Source organism: Candoia aspera, chromosome 4 (assembly GCF_035149785.1).
Source record: "Candoia aspera isolate rCanAsp1 chromosome 4, rCanAsp1.hap2, whole genome shotgun sequence".
Taxonomy (NCBI): domain Eukaryota; kingdom Metazoa; phylum Chordata; class Lepidosauria; order Squamata; family Boidae; genus Candoia; species Candoia aspera.
The window spans coordinates 89,669,738-89,685,958 of record NC_086156.1 but is presented as its reverse complement, the minus strand read 5'-3'; the positions used below and the strand labels follow the sequence as shown (position 1 = coordinate 89,685,958).

The 16,221-nt window shown below is 37.4% G+C and overlaps 3 protein-coding genes across 3 annotated transcripts; all 3 read left to right on the top strand.

Moving 5' to 3' along the window:
• The first annotated feature begins 719 nt into the window (after window positions 1-719).
• Window positions 720-1,658, top strand: LOC134496463 (olfactory receptor 12D1-like). The gene has a single exon (XM_063302190.1). The coding sequence runs from the start codon at window positions 720-722 to the stop codon at window positions 1,656-1,658; it is 939 nt and encodes a 312-aa protein (XP_063158260.1).
• A 4,446-nt stretch (window positions 1,659-6,104) lies between these two features.
• LOC134497295 (olfactory receptor 12D1-like) lies at window positions 6,105-7,040 on the top strand. The gene has a single exon (XM_063302963.1). It carries the CDS (start codon window positions 6,105-6,107, stop codon window positions 7,038-7,040), a length of 936 nt encoding a protein of 311 aa, XP_063159033.1.
• A 7,060-nt stretch (window positions 7,041-14,100) lies between these two features.
• Window positions 14,101-15,039, top strand: LOC134496462 (olfactory receptor 12D1-like). The gene has a single exon (XM_063302189.1). The coding sequence runs from the start codon at window positions 14,101-14,103 to the stop codon at window positions 15,037-15,039; it is 939 nt and encodes a 312-aa protein (XP_063158259.1).
• Window positions 15,040-16,221: the final 1,182 nt, after the last annotated feature.

Genomic DNA, 16,221 nt, shown 5'->3' with positions numbered 1-16,221 from the left:
AAATTCCTTCAATGAAGCTGAAGTGAATATCCTTAGGTCTGTCAATTTGTCACCTATCTGGATTTACCAAGATCAGTATCCCAAGCTTCCGTTAAACCATGGGGTGCATCAATAATAACCTATAAATTTTTGAGATTGTTCATTTTGCTTGTTCAAAGTAGTTAAGTATTAAATTCTTAACACTGGTACAAGGCCAGATTGCCAAAGGTCTAACATTCCTATTGCCCCAAAGAGTTTTGAGTTGATAATAGAAGAACTATGGTGACTTATCACCTTTTTTCTGTTCTATCTGATCTTTATTGAGAGGTTCCTTATTGCTGTACAAATCTATATTTGGCTCTAATATTATTTTAATCTGGATCCATTGTTTAGGACACTTGCATAATAAATGGAATCATAGACTCTAACAATACTGCTTGATAATCTATTATCAAATTTGGTATGCCCCCCTTCCCTGTTCTTGAGTTATACATAGAGAAGAATAAGAACAGGGCAATGAGCAAGAAATGGAGATTGAAATTCTGATTTAGCAAAAATTTCAACCATATTGTTAATATATACAATAACTGTAACAAAATGGGAGTAAAGTTCTACCCTGTTTTAGACATTTTTATTGGTCATTTCAAACTTTCACTAGCCAGTCATCTTATCATTATTTTCTTTTTGGAATATCTTGTCAACATCTCATTTATTTTGTCAATTCCCTTTCCTTTTTAGTGATGGTGAACCAAACAGAGGTGAACGAATTCATCATAATGGGGTTGACCAACCTCTTCAAGCTTCAAAAGCTTCTGTTTACAATCTTCCTGCTTTTGTATCTGGCCATATTAGTGGGGAATGCTACAATTCTTATTTTAATCTTCACAGAACCACACCTTCACACTCCCATGTACTTTTTCCTTGGAAATCTTTCTTGCCTTGACATCTTCTTCTCCACAGTTACTGTACCAAAGATGTTAGCTGGATTTCTAACAGAAATACAAACAATTTCCTTCAAGGGCTGCATGGTCCAGCTGCATTTTTTCCACTTCTTTGGAAGTAGTGAGGGCATTCTTCTTGGAATGATGGCCTATGATCGCTATGTTGCCATATGCAATCCTTTGCGCTACGCTGTGATCATGAGAAAAGAGGTCTGTGTCTTAATGGCAGCAGCTGCCTGGTCCACTGGATTTTTCCATGCCTTGATGCATGCGGTGGTGACTGCTCATCTTCCCTTCTGTGGACCAAATCACGTTGAGCACTTTTTCTGTGACATCAAGCCTTTGTTGAAACTGGCCTGTGGCAGCACACAGCTCAACCTCATGCTTCTCAACACTGTGACCAGTTGTGTTGTTATGTGCCCTTTTATCTTCATACTCCTCTCCTACCTCTACATTGTTACTTTCCTCCTCCTCGAAGTGCGGTCCCAGAGTGGTTGGCAAAAAGCCTTTTCTACCTGTGGAGCCCACCTAACTGTGGTGGCTTTACTTTATGTTCCTGCATTGTCTAATTACATGCTTCCCACTCTGGGTACCTCATCACAACAGGACATAATGGTAACTCTCATATACAGTGCAATTATCCCAGTGCTAAACCCAATTATTTATACACTGAGGAATCAGGAGGTTAAAATTGCAATGAAAAAGTTTGTGGACAAAAAAAGAGTAACTTTCTGGTGAATGGAAATGATGGAAAGATATTGCATCCATTGTAGTTTTCTGTCACAGTAGAACTGTTCTCAAAAATGGCATTCTCCATCTACTTGAATAAAATCTTCAGTTTTGCTTTAAAGAAAATTAAGTGTCAATGCTTTTTTATAAAACGGTTCGCTTAGAAATGTACTCTCCATGTCACCTTTACTTTGACTCTAACTTCAGAAAAATGTTTTTAGCTTCTGAATGTTAAATATCTGGACTGGAGGCTAGCCCTGTGGAAGGCACTGAGTTTGTGGTTGTGTCTTTTGTCTTTTCCACCAAAAATGTCATGAAACATGTTTTGAGAAATTATTGCATGGGAGAAAATCTGAGATTGTCATTCTGAGATGAGATTGTCATTCCTTCATGTTCTCTCATTTTAAAATGTAAAGTCTCATCAGTGTTTTTTTATGATTTCTTTTATTTGAATACCGTATTTACCAATTTCTGCTTTAAACTTTTATATGTGTACACCTGCCATTGTCTTGCATTACTGCAAATAAGTTTTAGGTACATGTGGATAATTGCATACACTGAATGCAAGATATTAACTTTTACTGAATTTGTGTGAAAAAACTAAGGACACAATCCAATTAAAGTTTAATGTCCCTCTGAATTCAATAGAAGAGATTGAAATGCTACTTTGTGGTGAGTTACATTGGTTAGTTAGGCAAGAATGCAGGTCTTTTGGGTAGTAGACCCAGAGCTATGGAACACAGTGTCCCTGGAAGAATGTAGGGCCCCTAACTTATCTGCTGTTTCATAAAGCACTTAAGATCATTCTTTTTCAAAAAGCCTTTCACACAGGAGGAGGTTCTGACCAGCCATTTTCCACTGTTATCTACTGTTATCTGAATTCTTACTGTTCTTTATTTGTATACTATCCAGAAACTACACAGTATAGGTGATCTATCAGTACTGTAAAAGGAAAGTGGGGAGGATCAATGTTCTGTAAAGGCATTTGAACTCTTTCCTATACCTCAGACTCTATATATTGCAATGGTCTAATTCTGGTGCACATTAAAACTAGCTGATTCCCTCCTCTTTATTTCCTGGGATGGAATATGTTCCTTGTATCCTAGGAACTTTGTTTCCCACCTGTAGCAGCATGGAAAGCAAGGGCACTGATGACATGGAAGGAGGGAAAGTAGGGATTGATTGAACTATCAACATTGACTGCACTTCTTTCAGTTTTGAGGTAGGAAGAAAGATCTATTGCTCTATCTATCTTGGAGATATGTAAGAGTGGAAGCCTTCACACTTGGTTACTCAGTGTGGAAAGATGAGGAAAATGGAGGACAATATAGAGACCTTAAGTAAGAGCACCTTCATTCCTTTTTTTCCCTTTCAGATGATTCTTTCTTGATATAATAAGAAGCAAGATCCCACTGGTTAGTTTTATCTTTATTTAACCCTTATGCATTTGGTATTAGCCAAAATTTCTTAAAATGCACTTATCAGTATGATGAATTAATCCATCACGACACAGTATGGAACCTTTTTGGTCCACATTTTAAAGTAAATGAAGGAATATACATCTCTCAGATTCATACAAATACTGAAATACAGATATTATTTGCACCCTGCACTTCTGTAAAACATCTACTATAAACAATAACTTATTTTTAAAGAAAATGTATAAATGGGAGACATTCAGAGGATAAATGTGGATTTTTTTGTGTTCTTAGTAAAGGTAAAGGTTTCCCTTGACGTAAAGTCCAGTCGTGTCCGACTCTAGGGGGTGGTGCTCATCTCCGTTTCAAAGCCTTGGAGCCGGCGTTGTCCATAGGACACTTCCGGGTCATGTGGCCAGCATGACTCACGGAACGCCGTTACCTTCCCGCCGAAGCGGTACCAATTAATCTACTCACATTTGCATGCTTTCGAACTGCTTGGTGTGCAGGAGCTGGGATGAGCAACGGGAGCTCACCCCGCCGCGCGGTTTCGAACCGCCGACCTTCCGATCGACAGCTCAGCGGTTTAACCCGCAGCGCCACCGCGTCCCACTTTGTGTTCTTACTATGTAGTTTATTGATGTAAATCAGTAGAATGAACATGATTCAGTGTAGATAAAGATGGCAAAATCTCAGAATGGAACTGGGTCACCCCACTACCCATCCAATTTTCAACTCCTTCTCAAAGCACTTAACTCTCACATTCCCCCCCCCCCACTTTTTTTCATGTTGCTAGACCCTCAAATTTCTTTCCAGCTTCTTTGGGCTGCCCTATAAGACACAAATCAGGGCATGGTGGTCACTCTCCTCAACAAAACATCGAAAAACCGAGTGTGCTGGTAAATATATTTTATGTGGGGGACAGACTTTATCAGTTTGATTTATATGTTTATATATTACAACAGACTCTCCTCTCTTTTTCAAGGAAAACACAAGAGATTCATGTTCCTATTCCAATGTCTTGGGGGGGGGGTTCAACTGAAAATATAGTTGAGTGATTGGCTATACAAATAATGTGCATACTCAGTCTCACTAAATGTATCCCCACATGAGCAATCAAGAACAACTGGTTCATGGATTGTTCCCTTTTCCCCCAGTGACAGGAAATGATATTTTATAACACAAACATAATTTGCAAAGATACAAATCAATTCAAGATGTGTTCTGCAAGGAAGGTTGGTTACTTTCTTCCCTTCTAATTATGCCCAGCTGATTTATTTTACTATTAGGCCATTTTATCTTCAGTAATCTTTTATTTGTACTTTAGTGGGAAAGAGGTCTCCTCAAGGTATGAACTGTCCAAATATTTAGCAGATATAGACATTAGACTTGAAATATACATTATTAAATAGATTTCTATTTAACACTTTTTCCCCCCACCTTCCTGCGTAATATGCAGTTACCTATAATCTATGGTACACAATGATTAATTTGTGTGAGGAAAAGAGATATTGCTCATGATGATATGCCAACAGTCAACAAATATAACTGCAGAGAGCTGTAGCCATATAGTATACGTTTTGCTTTGTCCAACACAGGAAATCTAAGGATTCTGATTGAAGGATAGGTCTTCTCCCTTTTCCTGCTAGATAAAGGCACTGCCAAGAGCAAATCTGGGGCACATTTCTGGAGGAATTTGAAAAGTTAAAAATAATTATCTGCATATATTTAACTCACCAGTTTTCATTGCTGGTTTCAGAGGAAAGAAACACTGCATGCCATATTTGATTATGTTTTATTTAAAGGTTATCATTTCAGTTAAAAATGCTATTCAGAGTCCCAGACCAATAAAAGTAATCTATCATGTAAAGATAAAACCGCAGCATACCTGTAATGAGCCTGCACTCAGCCACAGCAACTTGCTGGTTCTTCTCTTATCCATGCATACATACTGACAGTTTTGCTGAGGTGGAGGGTTAGTTTCGATTCTGGTGGGAAATCATTCTTGTAAAAGATGGAAGAGTCACAGATACTGAGCGACAGAGGGGACACTCTTAAAAACACTCAGAAGGACTCTGGGAAGAAGAACTTGGGAAATAGAGGATCAAATCACCATCATGATGCACCATCAAAATTCTAAGGCATAATCCTGCAGGGCAGGTTCGAATATTAGAATGAATTTCTGATTAATCTTGCACTGTATGTATAGCCTAGATTGATCATATTGTATAAAACAGTTTTGTTATTTCCATGTTTTTCTTCCTTGCTTTTAAGGAAGCAGGCTAATCAAATTGCTTCAATGTCTACAGATTATGTTTCTCATTAGTATGTCTTTATCAGCATGATAGCATCCACTTGTCTGAACCAACAACTGTAATTTCCTGAGAGGTCATATTTTGGGGAGTGATAATTTGTGGTATATGAAAACAGCTAGGACAGACTTTTCTTCTCTTGAGGCAGAAAGTGTGGATGGGACATGGAGGAGACACTGTATACTGAACACCTGGAGGCACATTTGAAGTGACAGATAATACTTGAATTTGATGACCTAGAACTTTGTAATTTGGAAAAGGGAAAGTAAACCCCAGGGATCTTACAGTAATTCAATAATTAATTAGAAGATTGAAATTCAAAGGATCAAATTCAAGAGGTCATTCTTATTCTTTTAATAGTCAGTTTACTACTTCTATATGCTTGGCAGAGTCAACTTCACACTTTATAAACATAATTTTATATCGCCTGGAGTGTTTTTGCCACTGTAGCGTTCTGACTGTATGTATGTATGTATGTATGTATGTATGTATGTATGCATGCATGCATGCATGCATGCATGCATGCATGCATGCATCTATCTATCTATCTATCTATCTATCTATCTATCTATCTATCTATCTATCTATCTATCTATTTATGCATGTATGCATGCATTCATGCATTCATTCATTCATTCATTCAATTTCTATAGCCACCCATCTCAGCAAGTGGCCACTGTAGCTGGATGAATAAAAATGGGCCTTTATCTTTTTCCTTTTCAGTGATGGAGAACCAAACAGAGGTGAGTGAATTCATCTTAATGGGGCTGACTAATCTCATCAAGCTTCAGAATGTCCTGTTCACAGTCTTCCTGCTGTTATATTTGGCCACATTAGTGGGGAATGGTACTATAATTTTTGTGGTTTTAACTGAACCTCACCTTCAAACTCCCATGTACTTTTTCCTTGGAAATCTTTCCTGCCTTGACATCTTCTACTCAACAGTTACTGTTCCCAAAATGTTAGCTGGATTTCTTATAGAGCTGCACATCATTTCCTTCAAGGGCTGCATGGCCCAGCTGCATTTTTTCCACTTCTTGGGCAGTAGTGAAGTCATTCTCCTTGGAGTCATGGCCTATGATCGCTATGTTGCAATATGTAAACCTTTGCATTACACGGTGATAATGAGAAAAGAGGTTTATGTCCTGATGGCAGCAGCTGCCTGGTCCACTGGGTTTCTCCATGCCTTGATGCATGCAGTGCTGATTGCTCGCCTTCCCTTCTGTGGACCAAATCAAGTTGAGCACTTTTTCTGTGACATCAAGCCTTTGTTGAAACTGGCCTGCGGCAGCACACACCTCAACCTCATGCTCCTCAGTATTGTGACCAGTTGTGTTGCTATGGCCCCTTTTATCATCACAGTAATTTCCTACCTCTACATTATTACTTTCCTTCTCTTCAAAGTACAGTCCCAGCGTGGTCGGCAAAAAGCTTTCTCCACTTGCGGATCCCACCTGACTGTGGTGGCTTTACTCTATGTTCCTGTGTTGGTTAATTACATGCTTCCCACTGTCGGTAGCTCATCACAACGGGAGATGATATTAACCCTCATATACAGTGCAGTTACCCCAGTTTTAAACCCACTAATCTATACATTAAGAAATCAGGAGGTTAAAACAGCAATGAAAAAGATCATTAAGAAAAAGATTTTCACTTTCTAGTGAAAAGAAATCCTGGAAAAACATTCCATTCCTGATAATTCAGTATCACAGTTAGAATTTATAATTTGCCAAAACTGGCATTAGTTGAGTCTGCTCACTATATTTATTTATATTTATTTATTTAAATTATTAAATTATTCTATCTTTTCTCTTATATTTTATACCAGCAAAAATAATACATTGAGATAATTTGCTCTTTAGGAGAAAGAGTGAGTGATTCTGAGCCACACAGTGAATTTTTCTGTCTGAGGGTGGAGCTGATCTTATATCTGCCAAGTCCTAATTCAATAAATTTACTTGTGCACAATTCTGGGTCTCCAATGACCCCTGTCTTCCCATTCATCCCATTGGACGAGAATTGCTTGAAACCTTTATGAATTAGATATTGGTTGGGAAGACTGATTTTCAAGGACCACATTAATCTACAATGTTACCCAAGCGTATAATAAAAAACCAAGTGGTAGAACCATAAATGTTCCTTGCTGATCTCAATATGACTTCTGTACCTTTGCTGCCACCCCCCAAAATTAAACAAAATTAAATGTTTAACTTGCATTCCCTTGAAAAATTCTTTCAGCTCTTTCAAAAATCCTGCTGATGAGCTATTAGAATGTCATCTAAAACTTTGCTTCACTAAGAGTATGTGTCAATGCCTGTTAGCAAACTGGTTCCCCAGAAATACTCTTGCCCTGTTACCTTGACATTTGTCCCAGCTGAAGCGGGCACCTGGACTTTAGACTATAGAGTGGAAGATATCACCTTGCTGATTGTGCCTTTTTTCTTTTGCACAAAAATGGTCATGAAAACTGATTTCAGAAATTATTGTACAGGAAAAAAAAGTCTGAGAAGATCATTATTTCATATTCTCTCATTTTAAAGTTTCACTCATATTTTATATAATTTCTTAATAGATCTATTTCAAATACAAGCGGAAACAGTATTTTTCTGCCTTTCTTTAAACTTTTGTATATGTATACATACCTCTCTCCTTCATGCTTGGAAATCGATTCTCAGTTCAACTGTTTTAGATACATGTGGATAACTGCAGGATACTGAATGCAAGATATTGTCTGTATGGTTTTTATGCTGAAAAGTGAAGGACACAATCCAATAAAAGTTGATGATGGCTATTTATTGTTTGGAAGAGATTTAAATGCTACTTTGTGGTAGCTTATGCAAGATTTTGTTGTTATTATTATTATTTGTTGAAGTCCATTGGACTGGAATGAGTATATTTTTGAATAAAATATCACCTGTTCAAAGTTTCATCAATACCATGTTATGAAAGTGTAACAATACTAATTTGAATCCTTTGTAAGGAACGAGAGCATTGCTGAGCAATATTTGACTCCTTATCAACAGCAGCTTCATTTTCTGTTTTTTTCAGCTTTGCTGTCTGCAGATTGACATGGCTTTGCTCAAAAACCTCATTTGTAATACAGATGAAAACTGTGACCCTCCAACAAAATGTACTAGCACAACAATTAACAACAATAGCCAGAATGGTAAAGGAAGCTGGAATCTGTTGTTCTCAACCCTGAGGAGGACCATAGGTTTCCCTTTCTTGGAGTAAGGGTTATTAAGGAAGAAAACCGAAAAGGGCAAAATTTTGCATTGTTCCCTTCATATTAGAGTGAAAGTTTCCATTTATAGGGGAAACGAAATCAAGCCTGTGGTTGCTCCAGTCTGGGGTTCCACAGAATTCTGCCTTCACCCCCATGTTCTTTAACTTCTCTATGAACCACAGAGTAAGCTCATCTGTTAGTCTGGGCGATTCAATTTTACATTGCCATCCTAGGCTGGTCCAGTGAAGATGAACCATGTTTGGGGGCTGCAAGGAAAGGATTGGGGGAAACAGTCTCACACTGAACTCCAGGAGAACCAAGATGCTCTCTTTCCACACACTTTGGGCTACCCAAAAACAGCACTGCTGATGGTTATCTGTAGGATCATTTGAATCAATAATTGTGGTTTACCTATGGGCTACCATTTAATGTCCTCCTTCCTTAACCTGTATTAATAACTCCCAGATGTAGTGAACTGGCAATGAATAATCTCTGAAGCAACTGTTGCATGTACACAACAAGCATATATTTTATTTGCTTGTTTGTCAAATGTATATGGCCACTGATTTCACATGAAGTGACTCTGGGAAGCTTACAATAAAACCAGCAATTAAAACATTCTATGAAACCAGTTAAAACAGTAAACATAGATAACAAAAGACCACAAGAGGGAACCTATTTCAGATAATGCAGCCAGCATGCAGGCTCCCTATTTCCAGGGGATCTCCAGGCTTTCTGAAAAGAACCCATCTTGAGGGCTTTCCCAAAGGCCATAAGGGTTGGAGCTAACCTCACTTTTGTGTTCCAGAGTGCGGGGCACACAGCAGGAAAGGCTTGCCTCCTAGGTCAGATGGAACTCTTTTGCACGTGGGACCCACAGCATGCCTCTCCTGCCAGATCTAATGGGATGGGTAGATATCTTCAGGAAGTGGCAGTCCCTCATGTAATCTGGCCCCATGCCATGTAGGGCTTTAAAGGTCAAAACCAGCACCTTGAATTAGACCTGGAAGCAGACTGGTAACCAATGCAGCTCACAGAGCAGAAGTGTAATAAGTGTCCTTCTGGAGGCACACATAACTGCCCATGATACCGCATTCTGCGCCAGCTGAAGCTTCCAGATACACTTCAAGGGCAGCCCCATGTAGAGTGCGTTACATATAACAGTCCATTAGGGAGGTGACGAGGGCATGAGTAACTGTGAGCAGGGCCCCACAATCCAGGAAGGGATGCAACTGATGCACAACGCTAGTCACAACTGCCACTCCTGTAAAGGGATCCAGATTTTACAAAGAGTTTTTATTTTAACCTTAGTCAAATAAACCAAATTTGTACTCTTTCCTTTTGTTTCTAATGATTTTAATCTTTAGTTAATTCTGATGCTGTCATAGGATTTCATCTCTCTTCCATTTTTTTCTCTTTCCCATCTCAAAGATTTCTTCAACACTTTAAACAACTTATTTTGTAAGTCCAGTAAAAAGTTCTTATCCAGATCAATTTCTTCGCTTTTTATTTGTTTTTCCACTTTAGTTCTTTTCTCAGTTTTATAGTCCATTATAATTTCCTTCCTTCCTTCCTTCCTTCCTTCCTTCCTTCCTTCCTTCCTTCCTTCCTTCCTTCCTTCCTTCCTTCCTTCCTTCCTTCCTTCCTTCCTTCCTTCCTTATCATATTTCTTTAGTGTCCAACCCATTTTGCAATGACTCTGGGCAGTTCTTATTACTTTCCAGTACTTCAGCAATTTTTTTATGTCCTGATGTTTGTGCCAGAGGCAAAATTTGTTTCATCTCTTTTTCCTGTAAATCTGCCAAGATGTTCTATTTTGCATCCATAATTTATTTTTAATACATATTTTCACATAATCTATTCATAGAAACATGCATCATAGCTGTGACTGAAGTTGCTATTTTTTGACCTGATTCTTAAAAATCTTCTGAAGTAATTCAAATATCATAGAACTTTCTGTCATTTTGCAAGTTCCAATAGTGACTAATGACAAGAGACAGGCTTTTCATATTTTTCCCCCTTTTCCCTTTCTGCCTGGAATCTTCAGTCCCCTCTAAGTTCAGTTTCTCAAATCATAAAGTCTCAAGTTTCTGTTTTGACTTAGAATAGACTAAACAAATTGCTTCCCATGAATGTGTTTTTTATTTATATAATTATTTCCAACAAATTATAGCAAAAGTCCTAATATTCCATTATTCCAAGTTTGCCTGGTCCCTTAATTTTTTTTTTTTTCCTGAAATTAGATAATAATAGGAATTTACTCTAGGAGTTTTCCCTGTTAGGTCTGCACATGGAGATAACGACAAAAGGAGATAAGAGTATTTGCCACAATGCACTATAGGGATTCTGGCCAATGTGTTTCTCAAGTGTTCCATCCTGGGAACTCCTGGCTTAGGCTGGCTAACAAGGTCAGCCTGCTATTGGGTTCTGCCTGCCTTCCTTCTGCTGGGGTTTGTATATAACTTAGGTCTGAGTAACGTAGCAGAGAGCAACATGGGGTTGTGACCAATACACAAAGACAGGCCTATTCTAGTTCTCCTTTGCATTTAGAATACGCCTCATTAATTGTTTTGCTGAACATGACATTGATTATTTCATTTATTCCTCATCCTTAATGCTACTTAGAATGATTATTTCAATACATGCTTGGTTATATATTATAACAGACTCTCCTGTCTTTATTGTTAAACATTGAGAAGATTAATGACTTTATTCTAATGCCTTGGGAAACAATAATTTTAGTCATTAATAATTAACTGGCTACACAATTTATGTGCATACTCAAATTCAGTACCTTTATCCCCACATGAGCAATCAAGAACTACTGATTCGGGGATTGTTCCTTTTTTCCCTAATGGTAGGAAATGCCCTTTTATAAGCCAAGTGCACTTTGCAAAGGTACAAATAATTCAAGATGCATTCTGCAAGAGCAGTTGATTCTTTGCATCCCTTCTAATTACACCCTGTTGATTTTTTTTTGACTCCTGGGCCATTTTATCTTCACTTAACATTTCCTCATACTTTAGAGGGAAAGAAGTCTCATCAAGGTATGAACTGCCTGAATATTTAACAGGTATAGACATTAGACTTGACATTTTATTCAGGGGATTTCCCTTTGACACATTCTGTTTTTTCCCCTTCATGGCAATATGCAAATACCTATTTTAAGGCAGGTAAACATTTGATAAATCTGTTTCAGAAGTACAAAAGGGAAAAAAATCAAATATTTACCATGAGAATACTACATGAAGGCATATTAATCCTGAAATTAGTGTTTATACTGTTTACTCACAGCTTGATCCAAATAAGATTTCTGAAGATTCTAATTGAAGGATAATCCTTCTCAGGTTTTCTGCTAGATGAAGGCACATTTGGAAAGCAAAGATTGACTCCTTGTCTATGACCAATATTTAAAAGAGGATGATATAAAAACACATAAAGTATAAAACAGTGTAATGACCAATATTTAAAAGAAGATGAGATAAAAACAAATACATTATAAAGCAGTGTAATAAAGTAGCAATAAAACAAATACATTACAGAAAAGTGTGAAACAATTACCAGTGTAAAGAAGGAGCTAGATTTCTGCAAGCCGTGGCTATTCTTAAAACTTAGCCGTGTTGGTAATAGTTGAAATTTGTTTCTCGAGGACAGAAATGATAACTTTCTGCTCAGAGGAGCAATTAATATTTCTAACAATCGGTATTATGAGTTCTCTCCTCCATTTATTGCATAGAGGTCACTCTAGCAGTACATGGGAACAGATTGAACATCTATATAGGAACATATACAAATGTGATTTTCATTTGGGATCTTGATGTAGCTATCAGTTGTTACCCTTACATGTAATTTCCTTATTTGGGCCAAGGTGAAGACTCTCCTAGGTGAAGTGTAGGAAATGTTATATAAATATCTGGGACTAGAAGAGGGAAGGGTGATTATTGAGCTGTAATGGAGGTGGAAACCCTGTTTCCTTCAATCTGGAGATTTAGGTCCAGGTCCTCCACTGAAGAGCAACTATGGTTTTATCACTGGTGAGACCAGCTAAGGGTGGAAAAGGAAAGCCACAGTAAGCCAGATCAACACTGATTTGTCTTCTTCTTTTTTCCCCCTTTTCTCTTGTAATTGAACCATGATTAACAAATATTATCAAGTAACTAAATAAATCTAAGATGCATAGAGAAAAAAGGTATAGAAAATACAAAACAAAAAACAAAATCTCCTGAAAAGTAAGTAAAGAGACAAGTATTATACATGTACAAATTTACCATATATCTAAAATATTACTACGTTATAGTCTATTGTTCATGAGATGAAGTATAAAATCCGTCTGAATTTGATAGAGTTGATAGCATTCCTCCCTTGGATGTTTGGTTATTTTAACTTTGTCTCTGATTTTTAATAACATAGCAATCAAAGAGGCCTTGTTAATCCATATCTCCATTGTTAGATTCTAGAGTTTTCCAAAGTTGGACAATTATTATTTTAAATGCTGAAATGAAATAGATAATATGTTCCTTATTTTTAAACTATAGAGTTGGTCCTGTAAATAAATACAGTAAGAGAACATTCAATCTTTTGTTTAGTAATGGTAATTATCACACCAATTTTTTTACACCAAAAGGAAGAAGATGTACTGTGTGATTACCACAAATGAAAGTTTGTTTTTTGGGGGGTGGGGGGGATGGATAACCTGTCCAAAATGTAGAAGACTAATTTTGATATATATGTGCCAATCTAACGAGTTAATTACCAGCGATGTATAACCTCCCACTGAAATTCCTTCAATGAAGCTGAAGTGAATATCCTTAGGTCTGTCAATTTGTCACCTATCTGGATTTACCAAGATCAGTATCCCAAGCTTCCGTTAAACCATGGGGTGCATCAATAATAACCTATAAATTTTTGAGATTGTTCATTTTGCTTGTTCAAAGTAGTTAAGTATTAAATTCTTAACACTGGTACAAGGCCAGATTGCCAAAGGTCTAACATTCCTATTGCCCCAAAGAGTTTTGAGTTGATAATAGAAGAACTATGGTGACTTATCACCTTTTTTCTGTTCTATCTGATCTTTATTGAGAGGTTCCTTATTGCTGTACAAATCTATATTTGGCTCTAATATTATTTTAATCTGGATCCATTGTTTAGGACACTTGCATAATAAATGGAATCATAGACTCTAACAATACTGCTTGATAATCTATTATCAAATTTGGTATGCCCCCCTTCCCTGTTCTTGAGTTATACATAGAGAAGAATAAGAACAGGGCAATGAGCAAGAAATGGAGATTGAAATTCTGATTTAGCAAAAATTTCAACCATATTGTTAATATATACAATAACTGTAACAAAATGGGAGTAAAGTTCTACCCTGTTTTAGACATTTTTATTGGTCATTTCAAACTTTCACTAGCCAGTCATCTTATCATTATTTTCTTTTTGGAATATCTTGTCAACATCTCATTTATTTTGTCAATTCCCTTTCCTTTTTAGTGATGGTGAACCAAACAGAGGTGAACGAATTCATCATAATGGGGTTGACCAACCTCTTCAAGCTTCAAAAGCTTCTGTTTACAATCTTCCTGCTTTTGTATCTGGCCATATTAGTGGGGAATGCTACAATTCTTATTTTAATCTTCACAGAACCACACCTTCACACTCCCATGTACTTTTTCCTTGGAAATCTTTCTTGCCTTGACATCTTCTTCTCCACAGTTACTGTACCAAAGATGTTAGCTGGATTTCTAACAGAAATACAAACAATTTCCTTCAAGGGCTGCATGGTCCAGCTGCATTTTTTCCACTTCTTTGGAAGTAGTGAGGGCATTCTTCTTGGAATGATGGCCTATGATCGCTATGTTGCCATATGCAATCCTTTGCGCTACGCTGTGATCATGAGAAAAGAGGTCTGTGTCTTAATGGCAGCAGCTGCCTGGTCCACTGGATTTTTCCATGCCTTGATGCATGCGGTGGTGACTGCTCATCTTCCCTTCTGTGGACCAAATCACGTTGAGCACTTTTTCTGTGACATCAAGCCTTTGTTGAAACTGGCCTGTGGCAGCACACAGCTCAACCTCATGCTTCTCAACACTGTGACCAGTTGTGTTGTTATGTGCCCTTTTATCTTCATACTCCTCTCCTACCTCTACATTGTTACTTTCCTCCTCCTCGAAGTGCGGTCCCAGAGTGGTTGGCAAAAAGCCTTTTCTACCTGTGGAGCCCACCTAACTGTGGTGGCTTTACTTTATGTTCCTGCATTGTCTAATTACATGCTTCCCACTCTGGGTACCTCATCACAACAGGACATAATGGTAACTCTCATATACAGTGCAATTATCCCAGTGCTAAACCCAATTATTTATACACTGAGGAATCAGGAGGTTAAAATTGCAATGAAAAAGTTTGTGGACAAAAAAAGAGTAACTTTCTGGTGAATGGAAATGATGGAAAGATATTGCATCCATTGTAGTTTTCTGTCACAGTAGAACTGTTCTCAAAAATGGCATTCTCCATCTACTTGAATAAAATCTTCAGTTTTGCTTTAAAGAAAATTAAGTGTCAATGCTTTTTTATAAAACGGTTCGCTTAGAAATGTACTCTCCATGTCACCTTTACTTTGACTCTAACTTCAGAAAAATGTTTTTAGCTTCTGAATGTTAAATATCTGGACTGGAGGCTAGCCCTGTGGAAGGCACTGAGTTTGTGGTTGTGTCTTTTGTCTTTTCCACCAAAAATGTCATGAAACATGTTTTGAGAAATTATTGCATGGGAGAAAATCTGAGATTGTCATTCTGAGATGAGATTGTCATTCCTTCATGTTCTCTCATTTTAAAATGTAAAGTCTCATCAGTGTTTTTTTATGATTTCTTTTATTTGAATACCGTATTTACCAATTTCTGCTTTAAACTTTTATATGTGTACACCTGCCATTGTCTTGCATTACTGCAAATAAGTTTTAGGTACATGTGGATAATTGCATACACTGAATGCAAGATATTAACTTTTACTGAATTTGTGTGAAAAAACTAAGGACACAATCCAATTAAAGTTTAATGTCCCTCTGAATTCAATAGAAGAGATTGAAATGCTACTTTGTGGTGAGTTACATTGGTTAGTTAGGCAAGAATGCAGGTCTTTTGGGTAGTAGACCCAGAGCTATGGAACACAGTGTCCCTGGAAGAATGTAGGGCCCCTAACTTATCTGCTGTTTCATAAAGCACTTAAGATCATTCTTTTTCAAAAAGCCTTTCACACAGGAGGAGGTTCTGACCAGCCATTTTCCACTGTTATCTACTGTTATCTGAATTCTTACTGTTCTTTATTTGTATACTATCCAGAAACTACACAGTATAGGTGATCTATCAGTACTGTAAAAGGAAAGTGGGGAGGATCAATGTTCTGTAAAGGCATTTGAACTCTTTCCTATACCTCAGACTCTATATATTGCAATGGTCTAATTCTGGTGCACATTAAAACTAGCTGATTCCCTCCTCTTTATTTCCTGGGATGGAATATGTTCCTTGTATCCTAGGAACTTTGTTTCCCACCTGTAGCAGCATGGAAAGCAAGGGCACTGATGACATGGAAGGAGGGAAAGTAGGGATTGATTGAACTAT

Bases quoted from the DNA above. Each gene is read 5' to 3' on its own strand.
- LOC134496463 (XM_063302190.1), top strand. From the start codon at position 720: ATGGTGAACCAAACAGAGGTGAACGAATTCATCATAATGGGGTTGACC.
- LOC134497295 (XM_063302963.1), top strand. From the start codon at position 6,105: ATGGAGAACCAAACAGAGGTGAGTGAATTCATCTTAATGGGGCTGACT.
- LOC134496462 (XM_063302189.1), top strand. From the start codon at position 14,101: ATGGTGAACCAAACAGAGGTGAACGAATTCATCATAATGGGGTTGACC.